The sequence below is a fragment of the Chelonia mydas genome, chromosome 7 (assembly GCF_015237465.2).
Source record: "Chelonia mydas isolate rCheMyd1 chromosome 7, rCheMyd1.pri.v2, whole genome shotgun sequence".
Lineage (NCBI taxonomy): Eukaryota > Metazoa > Chordata > Testudines > Cheloniidae > Chelonia > Chelonia mydas.
Window position 1 is genome coordinate 17,444,560 of NC_057853.1, and position 20,347 is coordinate 17,464,906.

At 42.6% G+C, this 20,347-nt stretch overlaps 1 protein-coding gene across 4 annotated transcripts in view; it reads right to left on the minus strand.

The window, feature by feature from the left end:
- Positions 1-1,492: 1,492 nt before the first annotated feature.
- SSUH2 (ssu-2 homolog) overlaps positions 1,493-20,347 on the minus strand; it is a 33,093-nt gene continuing 14,238 nt past the window's right edge. For 2 of the 4 annotated variants that reach the window (XM_043550551.1, XM_043550550.1), the window contains exons 7-12: positions 19,967-20,029; positions 17,899-17,984; positions 12,597-12,692; positions 10,670-10,775; positions 9,509-9,616; positions 1,493-2,378 (exon numbers count right to left, since the gene is read on the minus strand). In XM_043550551.1, coding sequence (XP_043406486.1) covers positions 2,232-2,378; positions 9,509-9,616; positions 10,670-10,775; positions 12,597-12,692; positions 17,899-17,984; positions 19,967-20,029 — 606 coding nt within the window. In that variant the 3' untranslated portion in view covers positions 1,493-2,231. Of the gene's footprint in view, positions 2,379-8,838; positions 8,905-9,508; positions 9,617-10,669; positions 10,776-12,596; positions 12,693-17,898; positions 17,985-19,966; positions 20,030-20,347 lie in introns of all 4 variants that reach the window. The other 2 variants (XM_043550553.1, XM_043550552.1) reach the window with 2 other exon arrangements.

Genomic DNA, 20,347 nt, shown 5'->3' on the forward strand with positions numbered 1-20,347 from the left:
AAGGGATCATTCAAGGTGAAGTGGCCTATTAATAACTCTGCAGTCATATTACAAAAAGAGTGGGTTACAGATTGTTGTAATAAGCCATAAATCCAGTGTCTTATTAAGACCATGATTTTTAGTGTCTAGCAAACTTATGAATTAAGCTCCCCGGCTCATTTTTTGAAGGTGTTGTGCAGGTTTCCTTTGAGGACAAGGACTGAGAGGTCACATATGGAATGATTGTTTTGTAAAAAGTGTTGGCCCATGGGTGTTTTTGTTTTTATCATGTTTCTATGTGAGTTCATTCGTGAGCATAGTGATTATCTGGTTTCACCTACATGAGAGTTTTTAAAATAAAAATGTTGGCTTTTTTTTATTGGCTTTCTGGTTTCTGAGCGTTTAGAGGGTGCTCACTTCACCCATTCAAGCTTTTCTCTTCCACAATTAGGGCTAGACATTTTTTTAAAATGAAAGCTAGGATTCTTAGGGGGTCTTTGGCAATAGCTGGGACTAGGGTGACCAGATAAGGACAGTTCCGATTTTTGGGTCTTTTTCTTATATAGGATCCTATTACCCCCCCATCCCCGTCCCTATTTTTCACATTTGCTGTCTGATCACCCTAGCTGGGCCTTTAAGAATAACACCAAATATTGCAAGATTAGTGGTTAAACTGCAAGAGCCGGCAACACTACATACTCTAGGCGTGATCCAGCACCCACTGAGGTTAGTGGAAAGATTCCCATTTAGCTTCAGTGTGTACTGGATCAGGTCCCAGCGTTGGATATCCTTCCTAGATGAAGTATTGCCGGCCAGAGGGCAGCAAGCACTGTCTGGAACCAGGTGATGGGAACAATAAGTTACAAGTCTTCACTTCTAGTGCTATAGCAACATTTTCACATGGCTAGTTTGCCTGAGGAATATTCCACCTTCATCCCAATCCAGGCTGGAAAATTCAGGATACACAAAGCTGTCAGAATCCTTTTCAAAAAAATGCTGACCGTCCTGAACAGTCTTCCATGCTTTTCCAGGACTCCATGATCTTCCTCAGCATGATCATCAGCAGCCCAGCTTGATGGACTCCTTGATCTTTGTCTCTCAGCTCCCAATGGACTTTTGACTTCCCATAGACACATAGCTGCATTGGACACCCACCCACCCCTTATTCTAAAAAACCTGAACCCTAAAGTCTGGTGTTAGGGATGGGGAGAGGAATTAAACATTGGCACAAACAGGTGGTGAAATTGACCCCTCACAAGGTTATAGGAATTGCATCAGGATTTGAGTAACGTGGTTTTTCTGCTACTCGTGGGAGCATGTGCTGGGTTCTCAGGAAGAGCAATAATCTTTAATGGCTGAGAATTTCAGCATTGACTTAAGTGGGAACAGAGTTAAAAATTCCACCCTAAAAATACATACAATTAAATAAACAATTCCACTTTGATGTGCCCACAGGCCCGATGTTCTTTACCTCCTCTCTGACTGCCAAGAACATCACACACAACGTACAGGGTGCCTGAAAATGCTATTTATTCTTATCTGATACCTTCTATACAAGTATTATAACGTCAGGCAAACTCTAGTTGGTATTTTAAAATAAAATAAATTTAATAAATATAGAAATATGTTATCTGTTACTATGGGTTATATGTAGTAGCTCAGGGAAATCCTAACAAAGAAAATAAAAGAAGAGAGACGAGAATACATCAATCATGAGTAGCATAACCTTGAATGTAAAAAAAAAGGCTTAAAAATATGTAACATTGTAATGGTGAATCATTACAGCAATAAACAAAAAATCCAAAACATCCTCAGGTGGAAATATTTTTCTGAAGGCCTGATCTTTCCATTGGCTCTAATGAGGCTGAATCAGGCTCTGAGCTGCTAATAGCATTGATGTGTATGTGAATTGTGTTCCTTACTCTCTCTCTCCTGGAGGGGTTTGTTTTCTTCTTTCATTTACTTCGTCTACACTGGAAATTTTAGGCCCATGCAGTTCTGTGGTAGCACTAGATAAAGCTGCAGAGTAAACAGGACTCAGGAGTTATTACCACCCTGTCTTCTAACTGTACCGTGAGCCGGGCCAGATGACACAGTGATGAAAATACCCAGGTCCTGCCATGCTACTTCTTCCTCTGATGCTGACCCCTCTGGCAGTGCATCCACAGGAAGTTACAGATCTTAATATTGCCACTGTAAGTGCAGCCATTGTTTGTTTCACGCTGAAGAACTCTAGAAGCATTCCACTGCCATCATATGATGGTGCAGCCACAGCAGTACCTCTCTGGGTAGTCCAGTGCATACACCTTGTTTTCTAATCCATAGACATAGTATAGGTACGTCTTCCCTGCGTACAGATAATGAACTTCTGTGATGGGGATCAGCTCAATAGTCTGGCGCTGAGAAAAGAAAAAAAAGCATATGAAAAGCCTTAATTAAGTAAGGCTGATGCCTCACCTTTTGCCACATCTTGAGAGGAAGAAAGAAACGCCTGACATCTGATAGAGAGAGATGCCTTCAGCCACCAAATCAGTTGTCAAATGCTCTCCCCCTTCTTCAACAAACTATCCTGTGTGTTTGGAGCTTTCGGCCTTGTGCACACTAGAACATTGGCAGGGAGTTTATAACCACTTTGTGACATGCTCGGCTTGTTCACAAACAAGACACGGTTAATACGCAGTAATCCTGGGAGCTAACTGTGTGCCTAGGCCAGGCCAGCATGTAGTTGTCTTCCTGTAACCGTGTCATGACAGTGTTATTTGGCTGTGTAAATGTGACCCTTTCACTGTGTAAACAGGTTAGCCAGTCCTGTATTGTCACAGCTCTGTGTGTGGTAACACAGCCCAGAAAACATTGCCTCATATATTGTTGGTACATCTCCCGTCGATACAATTTTCCCTCTCTGTCCCTGCAAGGCACTATGGGATAGCTACATGGTACAGCAGCTTTGTAGGAGTAGATGTGTAAACAGTGGACATACGGTTTTCTGGTTAAAAGCCATGAGGGTACAAGTCATCTGTGCTTCCTGTAACCAGGGCAGATAAGCATGTCAATCATGACCTTGTTACAAAACTATTTGAGTACTTGTAGATAGATAAATCCTTAGCTTCCAGGAAAGTTTCAGACGAAAGGAAATTAAAGACATGTTTATTGCTTCAGAAACTAGGTCTGCATGAAAGCCAGCAATCAGGGAGTTAATGTCTAAACTGGGTCCCACGCCCTGAAGGATACTGACAGAGCTAATTAGAACTCTTCATTGGTCAACCGGGGCCCAGGTGTGAGTTCCTTATTAACCTTCATTTATAAAGAGATCCCTCAGGTCAATAATCAGGAAGGCTGAGGGGGAGGGTAGCAGCAAGGCCTGTAGTCTAAAAAAGTAGAGTTAGTTTAGTTTTGGGTGAGCAGGGCTCTCTGTTTGGCTTTCTGTGAAGGGTTTATCTATATAAAACCTTTGATGGGTTCTTTTGGTTATCTAGGAGTTGGGGCTAGTATGTTTTAACAGGCCTGATGCACAAACAATTACTGTGAGTCATTTCCTGGTTTCGGGGGAGTGGGGGGTTGTTGATAGTGGTTGGCTTTTGTGGGGAGGGGAAGATTAGGGTAAAAGAGTACAGAAGTCTAATCTCCAGCCCACAGTGTGAATATCCTGAGACAGTCTCTCCTCAGGTCTCCCAGAAAAATGTTTGCGGAACTTTCCATGTGGGAAGAGTACTAAGACTTTTTTTAAAGTGAAGTACATAGACAAGCAGCAGCAGCATGATAAAAGCCACAGATTACAAGCTTTTAGACAATGAGATTGCCTAGAGAAGGCCATCCTTAAAGGCATAATTTGGTCCATTAAATTACAGTTGCAGATTCTTTTCAGCCCCCATTCCATGTAGCCCCATCCCCCTGCTCCCAAATAAAGATTGTTAGGAGCATGTCTACCTTGGCAATGTGAAGAAAGCAGCTAAACTTTTTAAACCTTCACTTTTAGTCTACCTACCCTTGTTCTTTCTATAAAATATTCTACGGTGGAAAACACTAAAGAATCAGCCATTACTACACAGTTGTCCTAGATAGCGCCTATTCTGAATGAGGGAGAGGAACACTGTACTACAGGATCAGTCTTTTGGCTAAAATAAACTGAAATGTTTTACTATGTGGCATGTCTCTTATTGGAATATGTTTTCCCCTTGCAGGGAGGAGAGGCTTTAGGGTTCAATAGGTCTTGACCCTTTCTAATGAGAATCAAACCCTGGAAAAGTTTGGATCCATGGCTCTTTCAATAATGTGCCAAATCAAGATCTCCAACCCAGGATCCCCTGAATCTTGGGAAGGTTCAGATTTAGAGCCAAAAATTGTTGCTCAGGCTCTCTCTAACTTACAGTGCTCCTACAGCGTAAAGAAAATTAGATGGGTGGTTTCAAAATACACAGTAAACTTTGTATAAAAAGAGACCATATTGTAATCTACCTGCTTTTCACTTATATACAGTTTACACACTATCTGGGGGTTATAGTTCTCTGTTCGATTTAGTTTGTCTGTAATCCATTTCCAACTGGTTCCTGTTTCATCTGTTTCTTTTCTCAGCCAAATACCATTACTATATGAAGTTTTGCAGATGCCCAGGGAGCTAGAGACATTTTTTACGAAGGGAATAAGGATTATTCCTGTTATTCTTCCGACCCAACATTTAATGGAGCTTTTAGACTTGTTTCTTCCTTATCCTCCATTATGTAGATTCAATTTTACTATAGTGAACTTGCACTATGTACACTTAAAGTTTATGCCTATGATACCTGAGTGGCATATGAACACACACTTCTTTGGTAATCTTTTTCTGTAGTGACTGACCGTTTATTAATAAAACTAATTCATTAGATGTCTTTTTATATGGGAAGCTCACAGTGACCCCTTTATATTCAGAGAAGGGCATCCTTCTACATATTATACAATATTTATCTCACCATCCTCCCCTTAGTGGCAGATTTTCTTTTCTCATATCTTTTTATAAAAGAAAGAAGCAGGATGGGCTAATGGCTAGTGCATTAGCCTGGAACTCAGGAGACGGGTTAAATTCTGTGCTCTGCTACAGACTTCCTGTGTGACCTTGGGCAAGTCACTGAGTCTCCCTGTGCCTCAGTTTCCCCATCTGTACAATGGGGATAATACCACTGCCTTACAGGGATGTTATAATGATAAACCCATTAAAGATTGTGAGGTGTTCAGACACTATGGAGATGAGGCCTATATAAGTACCCAAGATAGCCACAAGATCATCCTTCTGAGTTAAGGTGCTGGGCTAAGGGACTCGGGGATTTGGCTTCACATCCTGGCTCTGCCACAGCCTTCCTGTGTGACCTTAGCAAGTCACGCAATCTGTGCGTCAGTTTCTTGACATGGAGATAATACTTCCTTTCTCTTGTCTGGGCTATATAGACTGTAAGTGGGAGGTGTTTACAGGCTCCCTACCCTCATGGTTTAGAAGGAGGAAGCATGTCTCAATAGCACTGTTCTCTTTTTCTCTTACCCAAAAGACACAAGGGCTCTCCAGGCTTCCAGATATGTGGATGGCGAGGATGCAAACAAGGGACATGCTGCATACACGGTATCCTATTTCCCAACCCTACATACAACCCAGCATCATACTTACCACCGTGCAACCCAGCAGAGTTCTTGTGAAGTTTAATGCTGACCTTATTAGCATTAATCCACCCACCTTTCCCAATTTGCAGCTGGATTTTTTTGGAGGGTGGATTCTTGGTGTACTGGCCTGTGGAGAGCCCCTTGTAGCATGAAGAAGCACACAGGGACTGGGGGCAGAAATACAGAACTGCCATAAATTCCATGCCACTCTCTTCCCCTAATGGAAGAATTCTTAGGAAACTTGCAAAATTCCTGTACCCCGTACAAGGGCCTCAAGAATATGTCTGGGTACATTTCACTTCTGCTGGAACTCAAGAAGATTGTGAATCAGAAACAAACCATCTTCTGGTGCCTTCTATGGCAGAAAGTGTCACCAATGCAGATTGATTGTGTCCCCTCCAAATGCTGGCCTCACAAAACATTTCCACAGTAGTTCAAAGACAATGACAGCAAATGCTTGGTGTTCCTCTTCAAGGATCAGCATCTTCCTGGGAGGGTAGCATGTCAGTGAAGAAGCAGCATTGAGAAAGGCAAAGACGAGCCCATCGGTTGTCTTTGGAGCATATAGAAATATGGGTCTAAGGATGAGTTGTCGCAAAGAGAGGAAGAGGTTTAGGAGACAGTGTGGTCCAGTGGCTAGAACAGGGACCTAGGACTCCTGGATTCTATTCATGGCTCAGTCAGTAACTGTGTGACTGTCTTTCGGAGAGTCTCTGGGTCGTCATGGTACCAAACCTTATCCGACGCTGTGCCTGGTAGGACACCCGTTGTACCACAGCTGAGATAAGCACTGTAGATACTTCAGCTGCTAAGACTCTGTCACTAATGGGTTCCTTGTTGCACCCCAATGCCTTCAATGCCACACTCTTTCCAGGGCCAAAGACACCCTGACTCTGTCCCACACTCTGCCCAGTTGCATCTTCTGATGGCCCTATCACTCCCACATACTCCAGTAGGAGTGAAAGAGCAGACACAGAATCACCATAAGCAGATTGGCCATGCTAGCCCCTGCTGACTCATCCCAACTAGCTGCATGGCCTTGGACAGTTCACTTAACAATTCTGTGCATCAGTTTGCACATCTGTGAAATGGGTATAGTAATCCCAACCCACTCACACCATGTAAAACATTTTGAGTCTCTGTGCAGAAAGCTGCAGATAAATCACACGTGCCAATTAGAGAGTTACCTGGAACAAAATCCTGTTTGGGGGACATTTTAGCAAATGTGTTTCAACAGCTAGAAATAACTAATCAAGTGCAAATATTTCAATGAGGGACCATGCCAGAAAAAGGTCTGCACAGGAAGCTAATACCTAGGTTAAATGACTGTTCGCTATTCTGTAGTGTTTTGAAAGCAAGCAGTCAGTCAAACCATTTGTCTACATAATTCTCTTTCTTTAGTCCCATTCAGCCTTGCAAAGGTGTACAGCTCAAAGGTGTACAGCTGGTAGCATTTATTATGAAAAGACACTGCCATCCCGTGCTGAAGCAAAGCTAATGCAACTGGGATCTAGTTTAGTATAAACTAAAAAGGCAGAGGAGAAATGCAGTAGCTGTGGTAGATTAAGTAATAATCTCCTGCTCTCATTATGTAATGATCCTCAGTTGCCCACCCTGACGTGTTACAAGTACACAGAAGGTCAGTGTTCTAAACACAACTAAATGAAGCAAGCGAAAGCCGCCAGACTGTAGTCACGCTGAGCCTACGGAACGTTTATGGGCACAATATTTACCTCCATCATATGGCCGACTTCATAAAAAGCTGGAATGCCAGCAGCCAAGCAAATATGCAGTAAGAGGTGTTTCTCCTCTTTTCTTCCAGAAGATGCTGATTATTAAGTGGTAGAACTTTAGCCAAGAGCAAGTGGAGGGTGCAAAGAATTAAGTAGTGAGGAATGGTCTGGCAGGACGCAGCTCAGACCTAAGGAAACAACACATGGTCTGGGAGATTTGGCACTGGAAGAGCTTCTCGACACCTGCTTTCCCAGGCAGCTAGAGGAGGCATTTGGATGGTGTGTCCCAACCTAGTGAACAAACTGCTTTTGATAGTGAGAATTATTGCCTGGAATTAATCTGGAAAGCATGAGCTTGCCAAAGAGTTGATTTTAGATTGACAGACCATATGGAAAATCAAACCATTGCCCTGTTAGCTTATTTTGGTCTCTTAATTTACTTTTCTTTTTTAAGGTGGCATTTTTCTCTTTCCTGAGGGAAAAGGCAGTATGTACCAGCTATAATTTAGCATTTGCAACCTAATGAAGGCAATAGATGTGACTTGATGGAACATAATGGTTATGCAAAATTAGCTGCTAGGATATTAACCCGGGAGAATAAAGAATTTATTGGCAGTGAATTTGTTTGGAAAGGGGGAAAGAAGTTTCTCTTGTCTTTAGAGAAAAGTGCCATTATTTCCCCTGGGATTTAATTCTGATTTTTAAAGATATCAGGCTTTACATCTGCTCAAAAATAATATTGCTCTTAAATGACTAACCTAGTAATTAAAATCTAACATCCTCCCCCAACATCACTGGTTTTAATCAATTGCATGAATAAATCTAATGAAATAAACACAATCCAAAATTATCAGGAGTGACCAGTGGTTTTGGCTGCCCAACTTTTGATGCCTTAGGACTAGATTGCCCTGGTTTCTGACTCTGAGTTGGGGAGGAACACAAAGAGCCTTCCCTCACCATCGACTCAGAGGCCAAGGGCAATTGTGCAGCCCCTGCTCTCAGGGAAGTACAGGGCCATCTCCCCCTGCATAGTCCCAGGGATTTAAATTGCTCCAAATAGGGCAGAGACTTGGCACCACCTGCTCTGTCTTTCCTCTCTCCCCACCTTCCCATCACTACATGCAGACACTGGCCTGCAGAGCTAGCTGGCCATGAAGAGTGAAGCAATGAGATGGTGCAGTGTGTCCCTTCCCCTAGGTGCCGAAGAGGGATAATATCTCAGGACCTCCTTGGAGTAGCCTAGCTTCCTGCCACCCGACAATAAATTAATGTATTTTAGGGCTAGCAAAGACCATCATGATCATCTAATCTGACTTTCTGCATAACAGGTGATAAACCCTCACCCAGCAATTCCTGCATCAAACCCATAACTTGTTTGGCTATAGCATATCTTTTAGAAAGAGATTCAGTCTTGATTTAAAGACTTGGAGTGTTGGAGAATTCATCCCTAGGTAAATTGTTCCATTGGTTAATTTTTCTAATTATTAAAGATGCATACCTTATTTCTTGTCTAAATTTGTCCAGCTTCTCTTCCAGCCACTGGATCTCATTGTGCCTTTTTCTGCTGGATTAAAGAGCCATCTACTGTCAGAAATCTCTTTGCCGGGTGGATACTTGTAGACCATGCTCAAGTCACTTCTTAATCTTCTCTTGGAGAAACTAAATAAATTGAGCTTCTTAAGTCCCTCACTGTAAGGCATGTTTTCCAGATCTCAGATCATTCTTGTAGCACTTTTCTGAACCCTTTTCAATTTTTTAGCTTCCTTTTTGAAGTGTGACACCAGAATTTGACAGTGTATTCCGGTAATGGGCTGGCTAATGCCAAGTAAAGAGGTAATACCACGTACCTACTTGATTGTCCCCAGCTTGTACATTCAAGGATCACATTTTCCCTCTTAGTTACAGCATCACACTGGGAGCTTATGTTCAACTGGTTATGTACCATTACCCTAAGTCCTTTTCGGTCTTTGCATTTCAGGATACAGACTCCAATCTTGTAAGCGTGACCTACAATATGGGCTACTGGCTAAGAACCTGATCCTTTGACTCCCATAGCTGTCAGGGCATGTTGGGTCAGCCACTAAATTCCACAACCTTGCCTTGCATGAGTAAGAATCAGATCTCCACACCTTCTACCCTTGGTCCTACTATCTGGCTTCCCTGCTTACCTGCTGTAGAATGCGTGATGATGTGGTGAATGCTGCATTATGCTCCATGATGGCTCTCTGTGAAGCTAGGGAGATCTGTGGTATAGGGAAGTCAATGATGGGATACACCTGAAATTAAGAAAAAAAAAGGAATAAAAACCCAACCTGCATGGCACAAATTATCTGGTTTGCCATCCTGTCAACACATGCAAGGAGCCAGCTACAGCACAATGAAAACCTATTGAATGTCCTTAAATAGTGAAATTGTGGATACAGATTTATATCCATTTTACCATAACATTACAGACCTCAAAATGTAATTGTGGCTGGAAAAGTGACTGTGTAAAGATGGCATCTTCTGACTCAGAGGCTAACACTCTTCTCATGCAGTACCACAGCAGCTGAGATCAGCTGATGTTCTCTAATTGAGAAGCCCCAGGTTCCAGTGCCAAGGTGGTAATTCCATAGAAAGGATTTCCATTATGGAATTCACTCCCGTCTTGTTCCAACAGAATCCCACCAGTCTTCTGGATTTTGAAGACTTGTTGCAAAGCCTCATTCTCTCACCATGGCTTTCTCAGTGTGTGTTGATGATTTATGGAAGAAGTACCGGTTCTGTGCTTTGGGAAGGATCACTGTCCTGGTCAATCAGCCAAATGAAAATCTGAATGGATTCTTTTTCAGAATGATTTGTTCATGTCCCTTGAGCTTTGGAGAGACACATTTAAAAAAAAAATCTATCTAGTTTCATGAACATAACTGTTTCCTAGACACCTGTGAGTGATGTATGCTTAGGACTTCAGAGGCAAGACAGCTCTGGAATAGCGAACTGGATTCTATTCTGCCTCACACCCCTGAACTAAATTCTGATTGCAGGATCTTTACTACTGACATGACAGGCTTAGTTAAACCTAAGTATTCTGGGGCAGGGACTCTGCTCAGTTACATGTTTGAACTGTGCCTAGCACAATGGAGCCCTGGGGGATGGCTGACACAATACAAATAAATAATATAAAGAATTCAGCTAATTTACAGTTGGTTAGTGGTTTGCGGAGCTGGTAGTTATTTGAACTCAAGTCCACCCTGCACTAAAGCTGACTTGTGGTAAAGTGGAAGAAAGTCCAGAAATGGGTGTGAGGTAGGAACAATCACTAATTTCCTCCAGCCCTAAGATTTACTCACCAGAATATTTTCATCTTTAAATACATTCTCTCCATTGACTTTACTGAGCAGCTCTCCTGGAAAGTTCAGCTGGTGCTCAGAAACAAATTCAAACACTTTGTTCTTCCTGGGAGAGAAAAAGCATCATACACTAAACTATTTCTAAACGCTTGAGTAAGACTCTAACGCTTCCCGATTTGAGGACAATATTCCCCCTTTGCAACTTTTGTGCTCTTCTGCAACAACCTCTTTTCTTAACAACCTCAAATGCTTTTATGGCATGGATGACTCTTGCATTAAAAGATCCTGAAACTAGAACTTCATGGTTAACAGGCTACCTGACAGTTTTCAAGAGGACTTATAAACCTATTATTTTACTATTGCAGGTTCAGCTGTATATCCTCCATCAGAAGCCATGGTTTCTGTTACAATTAATTATTTTGCGCTATGGCTTACAAGATAAAGGCTTGGTTACTAAATAAGAAAGACTTCAAAAGAAGTTACACAATGCTATTGGATATACTGTAGATCAGTGGTGGGCAACCTGCGGGCGGCCATGCCTGCGGATGGTCAATGTAAACAGACTTGTCTCGCGGCCCACCAGCGGATTAACCTGACGGGCCGTGTGCAGCCCGTGGGCCACAGGTTTCCCCTCCACTGCTGTATCTGGATCTCTCTCTACATGGAGCTAGGGGTGAGATTCCCAGCTTGCAGAGACATATCAAACTAGCACATTAAGAACAGTAGTGTGGCTGGGTAGCATAGGCAACAGCGAGCAGCCGGCTAGCCGTGCCAAGTACAAACCCGCCTGAACCCCCCGGGTACATACATGGGCACAGCTAGCCCAAGCTGCTACTCGCTGTTGCCCGTGAGACCCCAGGCTACACTATTATTTTTAGCTCTCTAGCTCAGCAAGAGCTAGTACACGTACGTCTGCGTGAGCTGGGAATCCTATCCCCAGCTCCAAGAGTAGGCATACCTATATCTCATGTGTATACAGTACCATAACATACCTTACTAGGTCATTCCATTGCCTGAAGGACTTCATGTGTTGAGGATTTAGTGATTAGAAAATAGAGCTTCCCAGCTCAGGGTCACTGTCCTTTCCTTTAGCAGTCTGGTGTGCATTTCATAAAAACTATCAGCACCACTTGGTGGCAATTCCCAATTTAAAGGATGAACGGACGTGCATTTTTGAGAAGCAAAGTTCTTAAACCGGTGGCGCTTGGGCATCCATTAGAAAGTATTTTGGGATGTGGGTCAACAGGCAATGTGTGACTTTTAAAGCGGAACAAAAGCTCACAAGCTGAGACGCTGTTAGACCCTTCTGTTACCTCTGGCTCCAAAGCTACCAAATTAAAAGCATTAATGCTGGAGCCACAACAGAGGGAACCAGCCTTTTTCTGTAGCATAAACCCTGGTAAATGGGGTTCAGCTGCTAGACTCAGATGTCACGACGGGCACTGAACCACTCAAACAACAAGTGTTAATAGCAGAGTGCCAATGTCATCCATTCTGCTCTGGCTGCCAACCCACCATTAACTCAGACTTGATCATTCATTTCACTCTCTGCACAAAAGAGATGCTTCCAACTGTGAGATGCGTCTAATTACAGGCAAGAAAGCTGGTCTTTTGGTTCAACTCCAGAGTTCCATTTCTGACTCTGCCACAGACTTCCTTTCTGACCTTGGGTAAGTCACTTTATCTCTCTGGACCGAATCCATCTCCCACAAAAATCAATGGAAAGACTCCCACTGACCTCAATGAGAGTTGGAGCTGGGCCTGTGCACCTCAGTTCCCTATCTACAGAATGGTAATAAATAAATCTTTTTATCTGCATCTAGCTCTTATTACCTATCTTGCATAATGGGGCCCCAATCTTGGCTGGAACCTCAAGGTGTTGCTGTACTACATATAATAACTACAACATTCTACCCACCCTACTTACCAGGTTATTATCAGCTGTATGAAATGTAAGAGCTTTTTCTCTCCCTGGCATGTCGTACAGGTTTTGTTGCCCCGCCCAGAACAGGTGCTGCACCTTCTAAAGGCAAAAATAAAGGTTTGTTTCAATAGCAGTTAAATGGTTCAAGTTAAACATTTGAGAGATCTGGAGACTCAGGCCCTACAATGTTTTCAATGTTGTTTGGTTTTGTCAAGGTTCCTTCCGCACTCTGAACTATAGGGTACAGATGTGGGAACCTGCATGAAAGACCCCCTAAGCTTATTCTTACCAAGCTTAGTTTAAAAGCTGCCACCACTAAAGTGTTACACAAAGAACAGGGGAAGTGCCCACTTGGAAATGTCTCCCCTCAAAAAATATTCCCTCCCCAAGCACTACACCCCCTTTCCTAGGGAAGGCTTGATAAAAATCCTCACCAATTTGCATAGGTGAACACAGACCCAAACCCTTGGCTCTTAAGAACAATGAAAAAACATTCAGTTTTCTTACAAGAAGACTTTTAATAGAAGTAAAGGAATCACCTCTGTAAAAATCAGGATGGTAAATACCTTAGAGGGTAATCAGATTCAAAACAGAGAATGTCTCTAGGCAAAACCTTAAGTTACAAAAAAGACACAAAAACAGGAATATACATTCAGCACAACTTATTTTATCAGCCATTTAAACAAAACAGAACCTAATGCATATCTAACTAGATTGCTTCCTAACTCTTTACAGGAGTTCCGACCTGCATTCCTGCTCTGGTCCCCGTAAAAACATCCCACAGACAGAGAGGACCCTTTGTTTTTCGCCAACCTCCAGCTTTGAAAGTATCTTGTCTCCTCATTGGTCATTTTGGTCAGGTGCCAGCAAGGTTATCTTAGCTTCTTAACCCTTTACAGGTGAAAGGGGTTTTCCTCTGGCCAGGAGGGATTTAAAGGTGTTTACCCTTCCCTTTATATTTATGACAGGTTTGTTTCTTTTTTGAGCCCATCTCTGTAAGGCAGTAAAGAGGTTAACAAAATTATATGCAGTGAGTGTACTTCTTTCATTTCTCTGTGATGCAAGGGATTTGCATTTATTGTATTAAACTGAATGACTAATACCACCACAAAGACTTTGTTTGTAAATGTGGAATTAGTCAAAGAAATTATTTGTGCATCTAATTAAGGATAATAACAGTTTCCCTAAACAATTGTAGAAGGCTGAGTGTCCCTTTCCAGACACGGATATCTCTGCCTCTAACAGATGCAGGAGGCATATGCTCATGCATGGTACATTTTGATTGCCTCAACACAACTCAGATTAGCAGCAGTTAATAACTGATTCATTGAAGCTCTTCAAGTCTTCGTTAGCCTCAGTGGATTCATGCTTTACAATTATTGCCATGATTATCCACAATACCATCTCTCAGAGTAGCAGCCGTGTTAGTCTGTATCCGCAAAAAGAACAGGAGGACTTGTGGCACCTTAGAGACTAACAAATTTATTTGAGCATAAGCTTTCGTGAGCTACAGCTGAAGTGAGCTGTAGCTCATGAAAGCTTATACTCAAATAAATGTGTTAGTCTCTAAGGTGCCATAATACCATCTCTGTTCTTTTAAATCTAATGGAGCCAAATAAGCAAAACAGTTTAGCACAGGGGCTTTTTTGGTATGTCACTTAAAGATCATTTTTAAACGTGTTAAGTTTGGTATTTAGAAAGGCAATAGAGCAATAATTCTCCAAGCTGCATTAGCTCTAAACACTCTTAAACCCAAACAGTGCTCTGTAGAAATGTAAGCCCTGAAGCAAAGCCCACTGAAGACAATGAGACTCTTTCCAGTAGCTTCAGTTGACTTTTGGATCAGTGCCACAAGGCTATTAGAGTTCTTGGGTCCATTCTCTCTTCCTTGTTTTAAACATTCATACTGTGTCTGGCAAAAGCTGTAGGGGCCAACTCTAATGACTTTACCAGAAATCTCACGGTATTTGGTGTCTCCATGTCCTCCAGGTATGAGAATCTTAGGTTTCTTCTTTCTGGTTTGTTTTGTTCTTTTAAAGTAACTTTCTCTGGTTGCAGACTAAAGGCTCAAAAACCAGAAGATGAACAAACAGAATGCCAAATGTATTATTTTAAAAAAAAATCATGATTTTTAAGTCTGCTCCATGATTCTTGGGGTGTGACTCCTGATCTCTGAACATTTGAGGTTGGCGGTATTATATAGGTATAAGCATATTGTCATAAATTATCACTTTAAAATTCTGTGGAGGAAAAAAGGGTTTTCTAACAAATTAAAAAAGAAAAACAATTTCCAGTTTACCTTGGATTTAATATTTTTAAAGAGATCTTCATCCTGGTGACACAGAAGACTGTGAAGCTTGGCGAATGAAGTCATTTAGGCACCAGCCCTACACTGAAGAGAGCAGGTGGAATCCTACTGACTTCAGGGAAACTGGTCATGTAGATTACTGTGCTGAATAGAGCCTTTCATAAGATTCCTGACTTTGCCCCTCTAATGTGCCTCAACCATGGCCAAAAATATCCTGGGCCAGTTCCTCAGCTGGTGAAAATTATCCCAGCTAAGGATCATAGAATCATAGAAGATATGGGTTGGAAGAGACCTCAGGAGGTCATCTAGTCCAACCGCAACTAAATCATCCCAGCCAGGGCTTTGTCAAGCCAGGCCTTAAAAACCTCTAAGGATGGAAATTCCACCACCTTTCTAGGTAACCCATTCCAGTGCTTCACCACCCTCCTAGTGAAATAGTTTTTTCCTGATATACAACCTAGACCTTCCCCACTGCATCTTGAGACCATTGCTCCTTGTTCTGTCATCTGCCACCACTGAGAACAGCTTAACTCCATCCTCTTTGGAACCCCCCTGTAGGTAGTTGAAGACTGCTATCAAATCCCCCCTCACTCTTCTCTTCTGCAGACTAAATAAGCCCAGTTCCCTCAGCCTCTCCTCATAAGTCATGTGCCCCAGCCCCTAATCATTTTCACTGCCCTCCGCTGGACTCTCTCCAGTTTGTCCACGTTCTTTCTGTAGTGGGGGGCCCGAAACTGGATGCAATACTCCATATATGGCCTCACCAGTTCCGAATAGAGGGGAATAATCACTTCCCTCGATCTGCTGGCAATGCTCCTACTAATGGAGCCCAAAATGCCATTAGCTTTCTTGGCAACAAGGGCACACTGTTGACTCATATCCAGCTTCTCATCCACCGTAATCCCCAGGTCCTTTTCTGCAGAACTGCCGCTCACCCAGGCGGTCCCCAGCCTGTTGCAGTGCATGGGATTCTTCCATCCTAAGTGCAGGACTCAGCACTTGTTGAACCTCATCAGATTTCTTTTGGCCCAATCCTCCAATTTGTCTAGGTCACTCTGGACCTTATCCCTACTCCCCAGTGTATCTACCTCTCCCCCCAGCTTAGTGTCATCTGCGAACTTGCTGAGGGTGCAATCCATCCCATCATCCAGATCATCAGCGAAGATGTTGAACAAACCTGGCCCCAGGACCAACCTCTGGAGCATGCTGCTTGATACCAGCTGTCAACTAGACATCGAGCCACTGATCACTACACGTTGAGCCCCATGATCTAGCCAGCTTCCTATCCACCTTATAGTCCATTCTTCCAATTCATACTTTTTTAACTTGCTGGCAAGAATACTGTGCGAGACAGTATCAAAAGCTTTGCTAAAGTCAAGGTATATAACGCCCATCACTTTCCCCATATCCCCAGAGCCAGTTATCTCATCATAGAAGGCAATCAGGTTGGTCAGGTGAATCCATGTTGACTGTTCCTGATCACCTTCCACTCTACCAAATGCTTCAAAATGGATTCCTTGAGGACCTGCTCTGTGATTTTTCCGGGGACAGAGGTGAGGCTGCCCGGTCTGTAGTTCCCCGGATTCTCCTTCTTCCCTTTTTAAAAGATGGGCACTATATTTGCCTTTTTCCAGTCACCCGGGACCTCCTCCGATCACCATGAGTTTTCAAAGATAATGGCCAATGGCTCTGCAATCACATCAGCCAACTCTCTCAGCACCCTCGGATGCATTGCATCCAGCCCCATAGACTTCTGCATGTCCAGCTTTTCTAAATAGCCCTTAACCTGTTATTTCACCACTTAAGGCTGCTCACCTCCTCCCAATACTGTGCTGCCCAGTGCAGCAGTCTGGGAGCTGACCTTGTCAGTGAAGACCAAGGTAACAAAAGCATTGAGCACTTCAGCTTTTTCTACATCATCTGTCACTAGGTTGCCTCCCCCATTCAGTAAGGGTCCCACACTTTTTCTGATCACCTTCTTGTTGCTAACATACCTATATAAACACCTCTTGTTATCCTTCACATCCCTGGCTAGCTGCAACTCCAATTGTGCTATGGCCTTCCTGATTACATCCCTGCATGCTCGAGCAATATTTTTATATTCCTCCCTCGTCATCTGCCCAAGTTTCCACTTCCTGTAAGCTTCCTTTTTGTGTTTAAGATCACTGAAGATTTCTGTGTTAAGCCAAGCTGGTCGCCTGTCATATTTGCTATTCTTTCTACACATCGGGATGGTTTGTTCCAGCGCCCTCAATAAGGCTTCTTTAAAATACAGCCAACTCTTCTGGATTCCTTCCCCCTTCATATTAGCCTCCCAGGGAATCCTGCCCATCAGTTTCCTGTGGGAGTCAAAGTCCGCTTTTCTGAAGTTCAGGGTCTGTATTCTGCTGCTCTCCTTTCATCCTTTTGTCAGGATCCTGAACTTGACCATCTCATGGTCACTGCTGCCCAGGTTACCACCAACTTCTACTTCCCCTACCAATTCTTCCCTGTTTGTGAGCAGCAGGTCAAGAGGAGCATGGCCCCTAGTTGGTTCTTCCAACACTTGCACCAGGAAGTTGTTCCCAACACTCTCCAAAAACGTCCTGGATTGTCTGTGCACTGCTCTATTGCTCTCCCAGCAGATATCAGGGTGATTGAAGTCCCCTTTGAGAACCAGGGCCTGTGATCTGGAAACTTCTATTAGTTGTCCGAAGAAAGCCTCATCTACCTCATCCTCCTGGTCTGGTGGTCTATAGCAGACGCCCACCACGACATCACCCTTGTTGCTCCCACATCTAAACTTAACCCAAAGACTCTCATCAGGCTTTTCTCCAGTTTCATACTGGAGCTCTGAGCAATCATACTCGCCTTTTACATACAGTGCAACTTCCACATAGAAGATCTACCTCTCTGTGCACAAATGAGGAATAGATTTTTTTTCTTAATAAATCAAATTATTCTAGAAAATAATCCAAATGGAGCCATGGTGGAAAAATGCCAATGAGCCCACCTTACCTTTTACGTCCAGTACCTGAACGCATCTGGCACCGCTTTTGCTGCTTTGCCCTGTGTCTGGCCCCACTGCCTGTAACACATCTCATCTGAAAATGAACCAGAGAAATAAAATATGCCCTCCCTGATACTAGAAACAACCATGTTTCAGATTTGTAAAAGCCAGATTTGTCTTGCACACTATCATTATGCTTTCTAACCACAACCCTGCTCAGTCAGGTTTCAGCAGAAAAAGAAGTTATGTTAGGTATGTGCTTTGCACAATTGTGATAAATGAGACGGGGGATAGCTCCTTTTTGTGGACACCCAGCCAGCCAGTTGGTTATGGAATCCCTCTTGGTGGTGGTTCTCTACTTGCTTTACCTGAAAAGGGTTAACAAGCCCACAGGTAAAAGGAAAGGAGTGGGCACCTGACCAAAAGAGCCAATGGGAGGGCTAGAACTTTTTAAAATTGGGAAAAAACTTCCCTTTGTCTGTGTGTTGTTGTTCTCTGGGAAAGAGGGGAATAGAGAGCAGTTATGCTGTGAGAAGCTTCAAGCCACGTATGAAAAATCATCAGATCATACCTAAAGATGGCTGATCTGAAACCCCAGAAATGTAAGCAAATTAGGGAATGTCTAGGAAGACGCAATTAGGGTTATTTCTTTTAATTTTTTATTGGCTTGTGGACTCCTCTGTGCTAACCCCAGATGCTTTTGTTTTGCTTGTAACCTTTAGGCTGAACCTCAAGAGAGCAATCTTGATGCTTAATTTTTGTAATTGTTTCTTTTAAGATCTAGCAAAAAGCCTAAGTTCCAAATGTATTTCCTTTCTTTTGGAGTTTAATAAAATGTACCTTTTTTAAGAACAGGATTGGATTTTTGTGTCCCTAAGAGGTTTGTGCATATGTTGTTTAATTAGCTGGTGGCAACAGCTGATTTCCTTTGTTTTTTTCTCAGCTCTTCCTGGGAAGGGGGGGTGAAAGGGCTCGAGGGTACCCCACAGGAAGGAATTCCCAAGTGTTCCTTTCTGGATTTTCAAAGGATTGTGGGTTTTTTGCACTTGGGTGGTGGCAGCATCTACCCATCCAAGGTCAGAGAGAAGCTGTGACCTTGGGAGTTTAATACCAGCCTGGAGTGGCCAGTATTCATTTTTAAAATCCTTGTAGGCCCCCACCTTCTGCACTCAAAGTGCCAGGGTGGGGAGTCAGCCTTGACAACAATAATGTGGAAAACAGAAGGTTGATTAAATCTCAGTACCTATGAAAGTGAGGTGTCTGTTGGTCAGATTTACCACTGGTATAAATGGGCACAACTGCAATGAGATGAAATGTATTTTATATTATATACACATTTTTGCACCTATATTTGTGATTGTAATGATTAGCAAGCTGCTTTGCAGACACATTTTTTTAAAATCGGACTAGATTTAGCTAAATAGTATGCCCTTAGTGCTGTGAAGAACAATACGTTTTTTGTTGCTGGGAACCTTTAGGCAGGATGAGCAGATCAAAAAGAGGAGGCCAAATGCACAGCTGGGAACAACTCAGTGAGATTACTTTTGCACTTAAAGTTAGGCATATGGCTTGCTGCATTGGGGACTCATTTCCACTGAGAAATTTCAAAGCTATGATCTGAGCAAATGTGTTGATGGTTTTACTGTATTGTATGTTTAGGATTCACACTCATTTGATTGCATGCAGAGTCAAATCTACTCTCAGACAAACCCAGTGTAGTCCATAGGCTAAAGAGGAGGAAGGTATTACAACTCCTGAGGTTGCCTATCTACCTGAGTGGATTTCCAAATAAGATTATTTTCATTGATAAAGTCACAATACAAATTCTGTATATGTGGATCCCTTGATGTCAATAGGAAGTTTGGGTGTACAAAGAAGCATCAGGCTTTTACTGTGCAAAGTTTAGAAGTAAACAATACTATCCTGCTGATTTACCACCCCTACACTTATCCTGAATCCTCCCTTTTTATAAGTACAGTAGCACCGCATTACTAGATAAGACATCTGTGAATGAAGCACCCAAATGAAAAGTAGGGAATTGGGGACTGTCTTGAAGAAGCCATAACTGCTACTTACCCTGCCTGCACCATGGCAAGCACTGCATTTGTGTCGGCCATGACCCTGGCATTTGTGGCATGCCTGAAATCAAAATGTTGCTCATGTATAAAGCTACCAAGATATTTCAAAAACACTAACATAGGATTATGCAATCATTTTACATCAAAAATACTTTCGTGATGGTATTTTACTCCCAATTGGACAGCATCAAATACAGTAAAACCTGTCTTAAAAGACTACTAAAGGAATCATCAATAGTATATTATTTAACAGAGGAGAATTTCTAATTAGACCTACCAGAAAAATGGAAAATATTTTCTATGCATACTTTTGCTGAATTTCTTTTTTTTTAAATCAAAAGTTTAGTTAAAAAATATTAAATTACCCATGGAGGTGCTC